We start from the raw sequence: 14,676 nt of genomic DNA on the forward strand, positions 1-14,676 counted from the left end.
GCAGGACTGCACCAACAACTACTTCATGGAGGTGCTTAATGCAACTGGACGCTGAGGAATGGGGAAAATGTGAAGATGTAGTTATAGGAAAACAGGAGGGAATACTGGGCTATAAAAAAAAGGGGGGGGCATAAGAATAAACTTCAGTAATGAGAGCCTGGAATGAGCCGAAATGGTATAGGGAGACAAAGGGAATTAGTTGGTACATATAAATATGTCTAGGGACTTTATGTAGGAGATCTGGGTTTGATCCGTGGGTCAGGAAGATCCCCTGGAGAAGGAAATGGCAACCCACTCCAGTATTCTTGCCTAGAGAATCCCATGGACAGAGGAGCCTGGCGGGCTACAGTCCATGGGGCTGCAAAGCACTGCACACGACTGAGCGACTAAACTACCACCCCCAGGGACTATACTGGTGGTTCAGTGGTTAAGACTCTGAGCTTCCACTGCAGGGGAAATGGGTTAGATCCTTGGAAGTAAGATCATGCAGGCTGCATGCCTCAGCCAAATAAAAGAGATATTATCTAAAAAATAAGAGTAGAAAACATTTAGGTTTCAGAAGGAAGGATCAGCATCAGACAGCATATATGGAGAACTTCTCAGAAGCTCAAGAATACATACTATAGTGCTCTCAGATACCAAAAGCATAAGAGGGTAGAGGTTTCTACCTTACAAGCCTACACAGAGCTCTGGTTCTGAAAAGTTCCCATAGAGACCTCAGTGATGGTCAAACTGGGCTGGCCAGGAAATCAGCCAGCAGCGGCCCCCATAGCAGGCAGACTTCCCCAGACCTAGATTTGCCTGGTAGGTTCTAGCCAGGAAGAGCCTCTCTAAACCTCTAAAGTGGGTACCGCCTAATTCTCAACTCCTGGGATGAGCAGGGCCACACAGCTGTCCCTGTCCCCGGCCACAGGACCAGCATGAGCTGTGCTCCACATCAGGGACTCTTGAACTCACCACATCCTTCCTGTCCAGAACCTCCAGGAGGTAGCTGAGAAGCTGTGAGCTGGCCTCGTGGTCAGGCTTGCTGGAGTTGTCGTCTAACTGGCCGCTGAGCTGGTCTATCAGCAGAGCAAGCAGCACATCCCTGCACTCTGCGGGCAAGAAGGCAGACCACTCAGCAGCTGCCGGAGCACCCCCCCCCACATAACCTGGCTCCTTCCTACAGCCCCCCCTCTGCCTGTCCCTCCAGCTCCCGGCTCTGGACTCAGCCCTGCAGGGGCTCCTCCGGGCTACCTGGGAGCAAGTGATTTTTAGGCACGAAGTTCAACCCTCTACCTTGACCTTAAATGCAAAGGAAATCCCACCTAGTGTGTAGTCCCATGTTTATAAAGTATTTAACAATGTCTTTAGCTTTTTTGGCGGGGCAGGGGTGGAGCTTCCTTTGCCTCAGATGGTAAAGAGTGTGCCTGCAACACAGGAGACCAGGGTTCAATCCCTGGGTTGGGAAGACCCCTTGAGAAGGGGGAATGGCAACCCACTCCAGTATTCTTGCCTGGAGAATCCCGTGGACAGAGGAGTCTGGCAGGCTGCAGTCCATGGGTTCACAAAGAGCTGGGTACAACTGAGCGAGTAACACAGAGCATTTTTTTTTAAGGCATATAACTTTTTTTTTTTTTTTTTAAAAAGGACTAGGACTTCCGTGGAAGTGCAGTGATGAAGACACTGCCTTCCAGGGTAGAGGGGTGTCGATTCAATCCCTATCAGGGAATTAAGATCCCACACGCCTTAAGGCCAAAAAAAAAAAACAACCCTCAGAAGCCCTATTATAACAAGTTCAATAAAAGACTTAAACATGTTTTTAAATAAAATAAAATTTAAAAAGGTCAACTTAGGGATTCCCTGGCATTCCAGTGGTTAGGACTCAGCGTTTCCACTGCAGGGTGCACAAGTTTGATCCCTGGTCAGGAAACTAAGATCCCATAAGCCACGTGGTGCAGCAAAAAAAAAAAAAGGCCAGTGTGATATTTGTAAGCTAAGTTATAGGAAATTAATAAACTAAGCAAGTTATACGCTTTTAATTTTTTGACATGTTCTACAGACTGGATAAAATATACTCAAAAATTCCTATGAACGCTAAGCTTCATCAGCACATTTCAGTGAGTTTCACAGATATTCTTTTCATGCTTTGGCAGATACTTCGACTTCATACAGGAAGGTGCTGTCTTTCCACTATGTCTTCTTTCTGGGAACTTCATGATGATAAAATATTATTCTGATAAGTCCAGATATTCTGGGCATGAACAGAAATGACTGTGAACAGTGATACTACTTCCTCTGTTGGAATTATGCGGTGCATCCTTGCTCTTCAGCTCAAATGCCTCATCTTCATGGTCTCATTTATGCCTTCCACATCCTTAGAGGCACAAGTTATCACAGCATAATAAGAGGTTGACTAATACTAGGTTTTCTACTTAAGAGCACTCACTAGCTTTCTGCACCCCCCCGACCATGTTCTTGAAACAGTTGAAATATCTGAGCACAAATTCAGAGGCTTAGAAAATATCAGAGCCAAAAAACACTGCTGATTTGATCTAGTACAAGTCCATCCTTCTATAGAAACAGAAGCTGAGACTTACTAGATGGTCCTTTGTTTGTCTGAAGTTATATAACTAGCCTGGAGCAAAGTCAGAAGGGTTCTCTCACCAACCTACTCAACTTTTCCTGCTTCTGAGGTACCCTGGTGGTCCTCGGACCCTCCAGCCAATACACACAGCATGAATCACCCACTGGGACTCCCTGACCTGGTGGCAGCTTCAAAAACAGCTCCCACAGCTGGCCCACCCTGACGAGTCTTGGGTTTACTGGGAAAGGACCAGGTATGGGACCTCCTTCCCATGTCAACTTTGGGGCAGGAACACAGTGATTTACACCTGATGGCTCCTTGCTTGACTAGTTACAAAGTGAAAGAGTCTTTTATCAGTGTAAGAGTTTTCTTCCCTCGGTGCCCTCCTCCACTCTTAGCAGTAAAATGGTCATCTGGCTCACCCACAGCTCCCTCCAAACCTCTCTGATTTATTGTGACTGCCACTACTCCTGCCATGGTCAATTTTTTGCCATTGATGTGACATGAGTGGAGGAGTGGAGGAGAAATGTGCATAACCTGCTCTGCTGAGCAAGTACAAGCAGCAAGAAGTCCATCACTGCCCCGGGGCATCACGGCATCCCTGCCATAGGGTACCACCACCCCACAGCATCACTGCCCCCTGCCATGACATCATGGTATCACTGCCTGCCCCAGTCCCTGGTTCAGTTCAGTTCAGTTGCTCAGTCTGAACTGAACTGAACCAGGGACTGGGGCAGGCAGTGATACCAAGATGTCATGGCATGGGGCAGTGATGTTGTGGGGCGGTGGTACCCTATGGTTACTGATACTATACTCCATGTCTAGGTCAAAGGAGATGCATTTGTTTAAAAGGACCATCTTTCCTGCTTGCCTGTTGCTTTCTGGGGTTTATATTTTGAGGACAAAGTTTGCTAATTAATGCAACATTCGCTATAGAATTAAACATTAAAGAACACATGATTTTGCTCTTTCATGGAGCTAGGTGAAATGCTGAACTGATTTCACCTTCTGCTTAAAACCAGTTTCTCAGGAAGTGCTTAAGTATCACCAAGGACATAATTAATTTTTTTTTTTTTTTAAAGGCAGCATTGGCTGAGGAAGACAATTTCCATAAGCGGCCATTTTTGCTGGAGACTCACCTGACTGCTGGAAAAGATTGCTCTCTACTATCTTGGTCATGCAGTTCAGTTTCTGGCGAACTAAGTGGTTGTCAGGGATGCTCTGGATGAATTTGCAGAAGAGCACACTAGAAGAGAAACCCAGGTAGTTAGTGGTTTTATCCTGCCTTGTTGAAGGGGATAAGCTCTTCCTCTCTCGTGGGAGATTTTTTGGGCGTGGAGAGGTTGACCTGGAATTCTCTCCTCCACGACCGGAGAGTCTGTCTCTAAGAAGCCAAGGAGAGGCTATATTCTGCGTTCACTCTAGGGCTCAGCTGGGGAGCTGAGTCTGCCAAACCTGCCACTCACTCAGGTCCATCACTGCTTTGCAGACCTGTCTTCATACTCAATTTCTGCAAAAGCCTTTCTGGCTAATTCCACCCCAGTGTCAATCACCATGTGACCTGGCATTCCTGGGGTACTTAGGTATATGGCTGGAAGCATATTATTATGTATATTTTTCTTAGAGTTAATTTTATATCTGTGCATTTTCTTTCTTTGGAGAAAGTGCAAACCTCTCTCAGGGGCCTTTATCTTCCCTAGAACTAAGCACAGAAAGGTGTTCAGTCCATATGTGTCCATACATGTTAGAAGAATCACAGCATGTGTAGTAGTCCAAGCTGAAGCTGAGCAGGGGAGATGCATCTCCTGTTAAGAAATAACAGGAACTTCCCTGGTGGTTCAGTGGTTAAGAATCTGCCTTGCAATGCAGGGGATGCTGGTTCAATCCCTTGTCAGGGAACTAAGATCCCACATGCTGTGGTGCAACTAAGACCAAGCTTTCTGGAGCCCATGTGACACAACCAGAGAGGCCTGAGTGCTGCCACTAAGACCCAAGACAGCCAAATAAATAATTTTTTTTAAAAGAAACAATAGTTTTTGGCTATTCACCTGAGTTCAATAGGATCGAACACAAGTTTGACATCATTAATGATGCTAGGAAGGTACTTCAAGGCTGCCCCCTGCAAGAAAAACAAAAAAGCAGATTCAGTCATCAAGCAAGACAGATACAGAATTTCCTGCATGATCTCAAGAAGAAATGACCAATGCTGGGAAACACGAAACTGGACACGAATGTTCTTGTGATGAAGAAGAAACCTAGTATTGCTAACATACGCTCTCCTATCCTCTTTCTCCTAAAAAAATCTGGACAGACAGCTTTCCATTGTCCATTTAGAATTCATTTTTCTATCCAAGGAGGTAATCAAAACCTTGACATTTCCCTCACAAAGTTGCCAGAGAGAGAAGAAAATAAAGTTCAGATCTGAGTCCTTAGGAATTACATATTTTACATTTAAATAACTGCTAAGGATGATGATGATGGAGACTTTGGGCTTCTGGGGAGAAGGGAAGCCCTAAGAAGAAAGCCTGCTGCTTGAATCATTATCAAGGTCAATTGGCTAAATTCAGAGAGGCCATAAAAGCCATGCAAGGGATGTCTAAAAAGGTAGCTTGTCATCTTTGGGAAAATGTCTATTTTCCCAAAAAGGTCTTCTGTCCATTTTTTGATTAGGGTGTTTGGTCTTTTGATATTGAGGTGGATGAGCTGTTTTGTGTATTTAAGAAATTATTCCTTGCAGGTTGCATTGTTTGCAAATATTTTCTATCCTGTGGGTTGTCTTTTTGTTTTCTTTACGGTTTTCTTTGCTATGCAAAAGCCTTTTACTTTGATTAGGTCCCACTTGTTTATTTTTCCTTTTATTTCTTTTGCTCTGGGAGACTGATCTAAGAAAATACTGCTGCGATTTATGTCAGATAATGTTTTGCCTATGTTCTCTTCTAGAACTTTTAGGTGCCATGGATTATATTTAGGTATAATTAGGCACATGCAAAGATGCTCAACATCACTGATTATCACAGAAAAGAAAATCTAATGAGATATTATCTCACACAGGTCAGGGGTCTATAAACAATAAATGCTGGTGAGGGTGTAGAGAAAAGGGAACACTCTTAACACTGTTGGTGGGAATGAAAACTGGTACAAGCACTATGAAGAACAGCATGGAGGTTCCTCAAAAAACAAAAAACAGAGTTACCATACCATCCAGCAATCCCACTCCTGGGCATCTACCCAGAAGAAACAAAAACTCAAATCCAAAAAGATACATGCACCCCAATGTTCACAGCAACACTGTTCACAATAGCCAGAAGATGGAAACAGCCTAAGTGTCCATCAACAGAGGAGTGATAAAGATGTGCTGTGTGTGTGTGTGTGCGTGTGAGATGGAATATTGTAAGTGTTAGTCACTCAGTCATGTTCGACTCTTTGCCATCCCATGGATGGCAGCCCGCCAGGCTTCCCTGTCCATGAAATTCTCTAGGCAAGAATACTGGAGTGGTTGTCACTTCCTTCTCTGATAATGGAATATTACTCAGCCATAAAAAAGACAGATATCATATGATATCACTTACATGTGGCATCTAACAATAACATACATGAGTTTATTTATAAAACAGAAACAGACTCACAGACATAGGAAAAAAACTTAACAGTAATCAAAGGGGAGAGGGTAGGAAGGGATAAATTAGGATTAACAGATATACATCATGATATAGAAAATAGATAAACAATAAGGACCTGCTGTATAGCATAGGGAACTATATTCAATATCTTATAATAACCTGTAATGAAAAAGAATCTGAAAAAAATACATATGTATAACTGAATCACTTTGCTGTACACCTGAAACTAACACAACATTGTAAATCAACTCTACTTCAACAAAAATAGGTAGCTTATCTTTGGGAAATGAACATTTGAAAATACAAACGTACGAAAAAGTGAATACAAAGGGATTTCCCCTTTACTTTCTACACGTCATTCTAAAATTAAGTTTTCCATGAATGAGGATTATTTTTTTTTATCATGCACTGTAAGTTTTTCGTTCCCCAGAACATCCTCACCCACAGTATTAAGAGTAGCCCAAGTAGATCAAGCTGACCTTGATCTTGACAGCTTCTTCCATAGGCCTGTCCATCAATGAATTGAAAGCAAGAAATAACTGGCGGATGGAATTATTAAATTCATCTCCATCTTCACTTTGGCCATAAAATCTTAACAGAAAAAAAAAAAAAGAAGGCAGTCAGACATTCCATGTTTAAAAGACACTTTTCAATAGGTTTGTTGCCTCCCTGATACTAGCGGCCCACGCCTCACTTGTCACCTCTTCACACTGCACGGAGCCATCTCAGGTGTTCTAACTAAGGGGGACCAGGGAGGCGCCCCGAAGCTGGGAAGTCATCACCACCTGGACAAAAGGAAGGTAGTGATTTGTATGTAAAGTCCTACAACAGAGCTCTCCTCCTGGTCCCCTGAAGCTGTCTGAAGGCCAGTCTTGGTGATGTCCTCCATCATAGTGGCGTGTGGGCATTCCTGGAACAGGGTGGGGAATAGCCAGAAGCTGCTTCTCCTCAAGTAGCAGATGAGCCCTGCCTACAAGCCCACCATCCTCAGCTCATGAGAACAATGTCCAATAAGCAGGGGACTTTCTCAGCTACCCAGACTGACAGCTCAGTCTTGCCACCTCCTGCTCTCCAACCCTCCCTCTCTCTCACCTCTTCTAATCATGCTATCTAATCACTCTGCAACTTGAATCATTCTGTCTCATCACATCAAGATCATTTGTGCTGAAGTTTCAGACAATAGGTAGTAAAGTTCTTCAACCCAGAAATGATCTGAAACCAATCTAGTCTGTGAGTCCAGTTAGCATTCTTCTATCTACTGACCTAGCCAACCTGCTCCACAACAGGGCCCTCACAGGACACAGGCCACCTTGGCCTTCACTGATACTGCACTTCATTTCTTGCTTTTTAAATTAAAAAAATACAAAAACAAAAAACAAAAACCTTTTGGCCATGCTGTGGGGTATGTGAGATCTTAGTTCCCCAACCGGGGATCAAATACACCTGCATCAGAAGCTCGGAGTCTTAACTGCTGGATCTCCTGGGGAGTCCCTGATTCACGCTTGTTTAAGTAAGGTACCCTGCTTGTCTATCAACTGAAAAGTTGGTTTTTCTCCTAAGTAGAAATCAGAAGTCTCATGTCTCAAGAAACACAAAAGTACTGAAACTGTAGCCCAAGTGCACTTACGCTGGGTGGCCATCTTACCACCAACTGGTCAAGAGTAGGGATGGTTTGAACTTGGAATTTTATACACACACTCAAATATATACGCATATACATATTTATATTCGTCTCCTCCATTCACCTATAATCTATGGTACTTATGGAATGTGAACTTCTCTGAAAATTACTCAGAGGGTTTCTGCTAATTCTCAATTCATCCATTCTGCAGAACTGGAAAAGAACTTTATTTGCAATTTATTCCACGAAGTATCTCAAAATGAACATGTGCAAAACAGAACTCACTTGATTTTCCTGCTCATCTTTCAATAGTCCACATCTTGGCAAGTAGCACACCAAACCTAGAAGTTCTCTACAACTCTTCTCTCTCATTCTCCCACCCATTCTAATAGCAAGTCCTGTGACCCTAAATCCCTAAATCAGTCCACTCTCTGCATCTCACAGGAGACAGACCCACCGGATCTCACATTTGAACTATAACAGCCTATTGGAGGGAGGGTCAAGAGGGAGGGGATATATGTATAAACTACAGCTGATTCACATTGTTGAAACTAACATTGCAGAAACACACACAACATTGTAAAACAATTACCCTCCAATTAAAAAAAAAAAAGACTAAAACTTAAAACACAACAAAAAACAGCCTATTAAGTGGTCACCCAGGTTTCACTCTTAACCCCTGGCAATCCATTTTCCACCTAAGAGATGAGATGATCTTATATTGGGTTGGCCAAAAAGTCCGTTCAAGTTTTTCCACAGCATCCTATAGAAAAACCTAAATGAACTTTCTGGCCAGCTCAGTAAAATGTAAGCCAGATATATCACTACCTCTCTAACTGAAACCCTTCAGTGGTTTCCCATGACACCTGGAATGAAATCTGAACTCCTTAGGATGACCTAGGTGGTCTTCATCAGGCATCACTGCCTGTGAGGCTCCGTCCCCCCATTCTGGATCTGTGCTCCAGCAACAGTGGCTTCTCCTGATTCCTCCCACAGGTCACTCGGTGACCCCGCAGGACACTTGCCATAGCTGTTCCTACTCCCCACACTTCTCTTACCTGAGACTTTCAGAGGCCAGGTCCTTGTCTTTCAGTCTCAACTCAAACGCTAGCCACCGGAGAAGTCTCTCCCACCAGCTCAGCTCAAGGAGCCCTCCCAAGTCACTGCCACATCAATACCTTCCCTCCTAGCTTTTATCTATCTGAGATGATCTTGTGGGCTTCTTTATTATCTGTCCCCCTGACCTTGATGTAACCCACAAGCATCACTGGGGCAGGAACCTCTTCTCATCTGTGCTAGACCCCCAACACCTAGAGCATCCTACGTGTGTGACTTAAAAAAAGGAATTATGGACTTCACTGGGAGTCCAATGGTTAAGACTTCACCCTCCAACATTGGGGGTGTGAGTTCAATCCCTGGTCAGGGAGCTAAGATTCCCACATGCCCTGAGGCCAAAAACCAAAACCTAAAACAGAAGCATATTGTAACAAATTCAATGGAGACCCCCCCAAAAATATTAATTAATTAAAAAGGGACTAACATGAGATTGCAGGATTAAAACCAACCTTCTCAGTGTCCTATTGCATCTATAAAATCCAAGCGATTGACCACAACAAAATTCTGTAAAGCAATTATCCTTCAATTAAAAAAAAAAAAAATCCAAGCGAGTGGAGAATACAGATTGCTAGACTCTCTGTCCCAGCTTAAGCTCTTTTTTAGAATGAGAAAACATCAGGGGGAAAAATAATAATAAACAGGCCATCCAGGCCCAAGTTCAAGAGTCACTCTCTTAGTTTCATGGGTTAATTAACTTGGCTTTTCCACTGTTATCATGCAATCTGATGTTGAAAATGATGAACACAATGTTGTTGCTCAGTCAGTCGGTCGTGTCCAACTCTTTGTGACCCCATGGACTGCAGCATGCCAGGTTTCCCTGTCCTTCATCTCCCAGAGCGTCCTCAAACTTACGTCCACTGAGTTGGTGATGCCATCCAACCATCTCGTCCTCTGTCGTCCCCTTGTCCTCCTGACTTCAATCTTTCCCAGCATCAGGGTCTTTTCTAATGAGTTGGCTCTTCACATCAGGTGGCCAAAGTATTGGAGCTTCAGCATCAGTCCTTCCAATGAATATTCAGGACTGACTGCCTTTAGGATTGACTGGTCTGACCTCCTTGCAAGTCCAAGGGACTCTTCTCCAACACCACAGTTTGAAAGTATCAATTCTTTGGCACTCAGTCTTCTTTATGGTCCAACTATCACACCCATACATGACCACTGGAAAAATCGTAGCTTTGACTAGACGGACCTTTGTTGGCCAAGTTAAGAGTGAAAGAACACAACGGGCTGGATGCAATGAAACTTTATGAAGGGTAAAAGAGTCAGTGGATCATTAATGGAAACTGTTTTTTAAAATTTCATCAATTAAGGTTTTCTTTTTATGTTTTTATGAGGATTCTTATTGCTGGACATCAGGGTTTGGTTTGCCATACAAACTTTTAGGTAAGGGAAAGTTTCCTCAGTAGGACATCCTAACTGAATATGTGGAAATTCAGCATTAATTATGAAATACAAATACCAAACAATAAAAGACCATCTGAAAAGACTAACAGAGGGTGAGTATACACCCTGTGCTAGGGGAACACCGCTGGCTTCTGCTAGGGAAGAAAGAGTTGTCATTTGTCCAGCTCAACGTTCAAGTCATTAAACATGTTTATAAACCATAAAAATGTACAAATTCACTGTAGAAACTTTGAAAATGCAGATTAAAAAATAAACCTAAAGTCCTCTTACCTACAGTTTTACTACAATTTTAGCATATTATGAATCCAGTCCTAATTATTTTTGAAATTGTGATATTATGTTTTCTACCTTAGTCTTGAACCTATCAGGGTTCTCTTACCTCATTCAAATACCCTACATTTGAAAGGCTGCAATATACATACTGTAACATTCATCTTTGTTCATACTTGATGGATTTCTTTTCATAAATTTTTAGATGGTTTATCACTGGACAAATATCTTCCTCTGCTTTATGTGTATATGTTTGATTTTTATCCACAGTGCCCAATTTCCATGCTTAAAGAGTTTGTATTCCTATCAGCATTAAAACACATGGCTAAATTTGTCCACTCTTACCAAAGGATGATAAAGATTTTTCACCTTTATTAAATGTAGAGGTAAAGATGGTGTATGTATTACATTTTAATAGTATAAATTTTTTAAAAAATTTAACTGACCACTTGTTTTCTTTAGTAAATTATATTTTTGGTTTGTATTGTGTAAGGATATTTATCATTCTGTAGTTGATTTTTCAGTTCAGTTCAGTAGCTCAGTTGTGTCCAACTCTCTGTGACCCCATGAATCACAGCACACCAGGCCTCCCTGTCCATCACCAACTCCCGGAGTTCACTCAGACTCACGTCCATCGAGTCGGTGATGCCATCCAGCCATCTCATCCTCTGTCGTCCCCTTCTCCTGCCCCCAATCCCTCCCAGCATCAGAGTCTTTTCCAATGAGTCAACTCTTCGCATGAGGTGGCCAAAGTACTGGAGTTTCAGCTTTAGCATCATTCCTTCCAAAGAAATCCCAGGGCTGATCTCCTTCAGAATGGACTGGTTGGATCTCCTTGCAGTCCAAGGGACTCTCAAGAGTCTTCTCCAACACCACAGTTCAAAAGCATCAATTCTTTGGCACTCAGCTTTTTTCACAGTCCAACTCTCACATCCATACATGACCACTGGAAAAACCATAGCCTTGACTAGATGGACCTTTGTTAGCAAAGTAATGTCTCTGCTTTTGAATATGCTATCTAGGTTGGTCATAACTTTCCTTCCAAGGAGTAAGTGTCTTTTAATTTCATGGCTGCAATCACCATCTGCAGTGATTTTGGAGCCCCAGAACATAAAGTCTGACACTGTTTCCACTGTTTCCCCATGAAGTCATGGGATCAGATGCCATGATCTTCGTTTTCTGAATGTTGAGCTTTAAGCCAACTTTTTCACTCTCCACCTTCACTTTCATCAAGAGGCTTTTTAGTTCCTCTTCACTTTCTGCCATAAGGGTGGTGTCATCTGCATATCTGAGGTTATTGATATTTCTCCTGGCAATCTTGATTCCAGATTGTGCTTCTACCAGCCCAGCGTTTCTCATGATGTACTCTGCATATAAGTTAAATAAGCAGGGTGACAATATACAGCCTTGACGAACTCCTTTTTCTATTTGGAATCAGTCTGTTGTTCGATGTCCAGTTCTAATTGTTTCCTGACCTTCATATAGGTTTCTCAAGAGGCAGGTCAGGTGGTCTGGTATTCCCATCTCTTTCAGAATTTTCCACAGTTTATTCTGATCCACACAGTCAACGGCTTTGGCATAGTCAATCAAGCAGAAATAGATGTTTTTCTGGAACTCTCTTGCTTTTTTGATGATCCAGTGGATGTTGGCACTTTGATCTCTGGTTCCTCTGCCTTTCCTAAAACCAGCTTGAACATCTGGAAGTTCATAGCCTTTAATCAGTAAATTTATTGACCTTTGATCCTTACTATAAGTTACAAGTTTTTTTCCATGTTGTTTGCCTTTAATTTTATGATTTTTTAAAAAAACAACGTTTAAAAAAATACACATGCTCAAATCACAGGCTTGCAAGCCTCTTACTTGCAGCTTTATGCCTATTAACATTTTAGTATGTTACCTGTAGTTTCCAAAGTACACATCTGCCTTAGAAATATAGTTTAACAGTTTGGAAATCCAGTAGCGATGGCAATGGGGTTGTGGGCATTCCCAGAAAAGTGATTTTTTCATTTTTGATTTCTATTGTTTTTGATGGAACAGTTATCCTAGGAATTCAAATTGGGAATTATCATATCTTTAGGGCTTAGTTTCACCAGGCACCTCAGCTTTAAGTCAGCAAAGAAACACAAACCTCAGACACAAATCCTCCAAACAACAGCCACTATTTCCATCTACTTCCAACAACAGTTCACGATCCTAGATCTGCACGTCCAATATCACCGTGAAGCGCCTTGCTATTTTAAATACATTCTTGCCACAGGAACCTGATTTCCTAGACATCTGTCACCAACAAAGGCTCTCATTTAGGTTGCACATTGTAGCCACCTGCATCCCTCAGTCCAACTGCCACTACTGCCTTAGAAATTCTGCTGACCCAAAAGGACTTGGCATGAACCTCCTTTAAAGGTTGCACAGTCCACCCTTAAGTTTCCTTGGTGCCTCAGTGGTAAACAAAATGCCAGCAGTGCAGGAGACACGGGTTCGATTCCTGGGTCGAAAAGATCCCCTGGAGATGAGAGGGCAATCCACTCCACTGTTCTTGCCTGGGAAATCCCATGGACATGGGAGCCCGGTGGGTTGCAGTCCATAGGGTTGCCAAGAGTCAGACAGGACTGAGCAACTAAACAACAAGTCCACTCTCATCTTCAGCTCTGAAGTTCTGAAATTTGACAGTTCCATGATCCAAAAGCTCAAAGAGCTGAACATGTACACAAGGAATAAGAAAAAAAATACTGTCAGAGAGGGTGGAGAGCATCAACATCATATTACCATCACCATTACCTCAAGTAGAGTACTCTAGATTGGATGATGAACCTAAACAAGTACTTTAAAGCTTTCAAAGCAGCAAAAAGCAATTCCGTCTTGCTGGAATCATCTGCATTTGCCACGTAAAAGTTCAGTACCTTGGAGAGTTTCCTGAAAAAGAGGAGAAAGAGAAAAGCGTCAGTGGGCAAAGCGGTATTCTGGGGCCCAAGGTGCACAAGACAAAAGGGAACCTGGCTTCTGAGGAAGAAGTCGTAACTATAGTAACTATTTCTTCTAGAAATTTCTTCTTCACTGCAGTCTAGCTTCCCTTCTGCTTATAAACCAGGGATAGTTTCTTTTCCTTTGCAGGATTCTTTTTTTTTTTTTTTTTACTTTTTATTTTGTATTGAAATATAGTCAATTAACAATGTTATGATAGTTTCAGGTGGACAGCAAAGGGACTCAGCCATACAGATACATGTATCCATTCTCCCTCGAACTCCCCTTCCATTCTTTTTAAAAGGATCAAGAAAAAGAGCTGAAGGGACGCGAATTGCGAGGGTATTTTAATCTCTAGTATGTTACACAGGGGCTTCCCAGGTGGTGCAGTGGTAAAGAATCCGCCTGCCAGTGTAGGAGACACGGGTTCGATCCTTGGGTCATGAATATCCCCTGGAGGAGGAAATGGCAACCTACTCCAGTATTCTTGTCTGGGAAATCCCATGGACAGAGGAACCTGGTGGCCTACAGTCTGTGGGGTCGCAAAGAGTAGGACATGACTTATTGACTAAAACAACAACATGTTATGCTGACTTTTTCAAATGTTCTTGTAAGGATGGAATTGTCTGCCTAAGTAGCCACCTTAAAAGAAATCAAATTCCCTCCAATCTGCCCCAACTTTTTAGAATCTCCAAATTGGAGCCAGATGAAAATTTTATTGTCTGAGAAGAGCAGCCCAGAGCTCTGAGCATCTGAACAGATAAAACTGCTCTGGGATTGCTCTTTATGCTTTTCTAGGGTCTTTGGACTAGGCACTGTTTTAATTTGGGGCCATCTCACATTTTTGAGGGCACTGAAATTTTGAACTTTTCTTCTGGGAATCTTTTTGAGTTTTCCCAGTATTAAGAAAAATTCATAGCAATCATGTAGAATTGATCAATTATTGCAAATCAACTCAGATTACCAGAAGCACACCACTTGGAGTCCTGCACTTGGCTCTGTGTAATAAAGATCCAATGACAGGATTTCATCTTTTTCTTTTTTTGAGTATAGTTGACTTAAAATGTGTTAGTTTAAGGTATACAGCAGAGTGCATCAGTTTACACATATACATACAC

At 42.4% G+C, this 14,676-nt stretch overlaps 1 protein-coding gene across 1 annotated transcript in view; it reads right to left on the bottom strand.

Annotated features, from left to right (window-relative positions):
• The window catches only part of DOCK5 (dedicator of cytokinesis 5), a 204,452-nt gene that overhangs the window by 74,313 nt on the left and 115,463 nt on the right, over positions 1 to 14,676 (bottom strand). The window contains exons 21-25 of the mRNA XM_005903060.3: positions 13,376 to 13,510; positions 6,666 to 6,777; positions 4,615 to 4,685; positions 3,706 to 3,812; positions 958 to 1,094 (exon numbers count right to left, since the gene is read on the bottom strand). Coding sequence (XP_005903122.2) covers positions 958 to 1,094; positions 3,706 to 3,812; positions 4,615 to 4,685; positions 6,666 to 6,777; positions 13,376 to 13,510 — 562 coding nt within the window. The remainder of the gene's footprint in view (positions 1 to 957; positions 1,095 to 3,705; positions 3,813 to 4,614; positions 4,686 to 6,665; positions 6,778 to 13,375; positions 13,511 to 14,676) is intronic.

The sequence above is a fragment of the Bos mutus genome, chromosome 8 (assembly GCF_027580195.1).
Source record: "Bos mutus isolate GX-2022 chromosome 8, NWIPB_WYAK_1.1, whole genome shotgun sequence".
NCBI lineage: Eukaryota > Metazoa > Chordata > Mammalia > Artiodactyla > Bovidae > Bos > Bos mutus.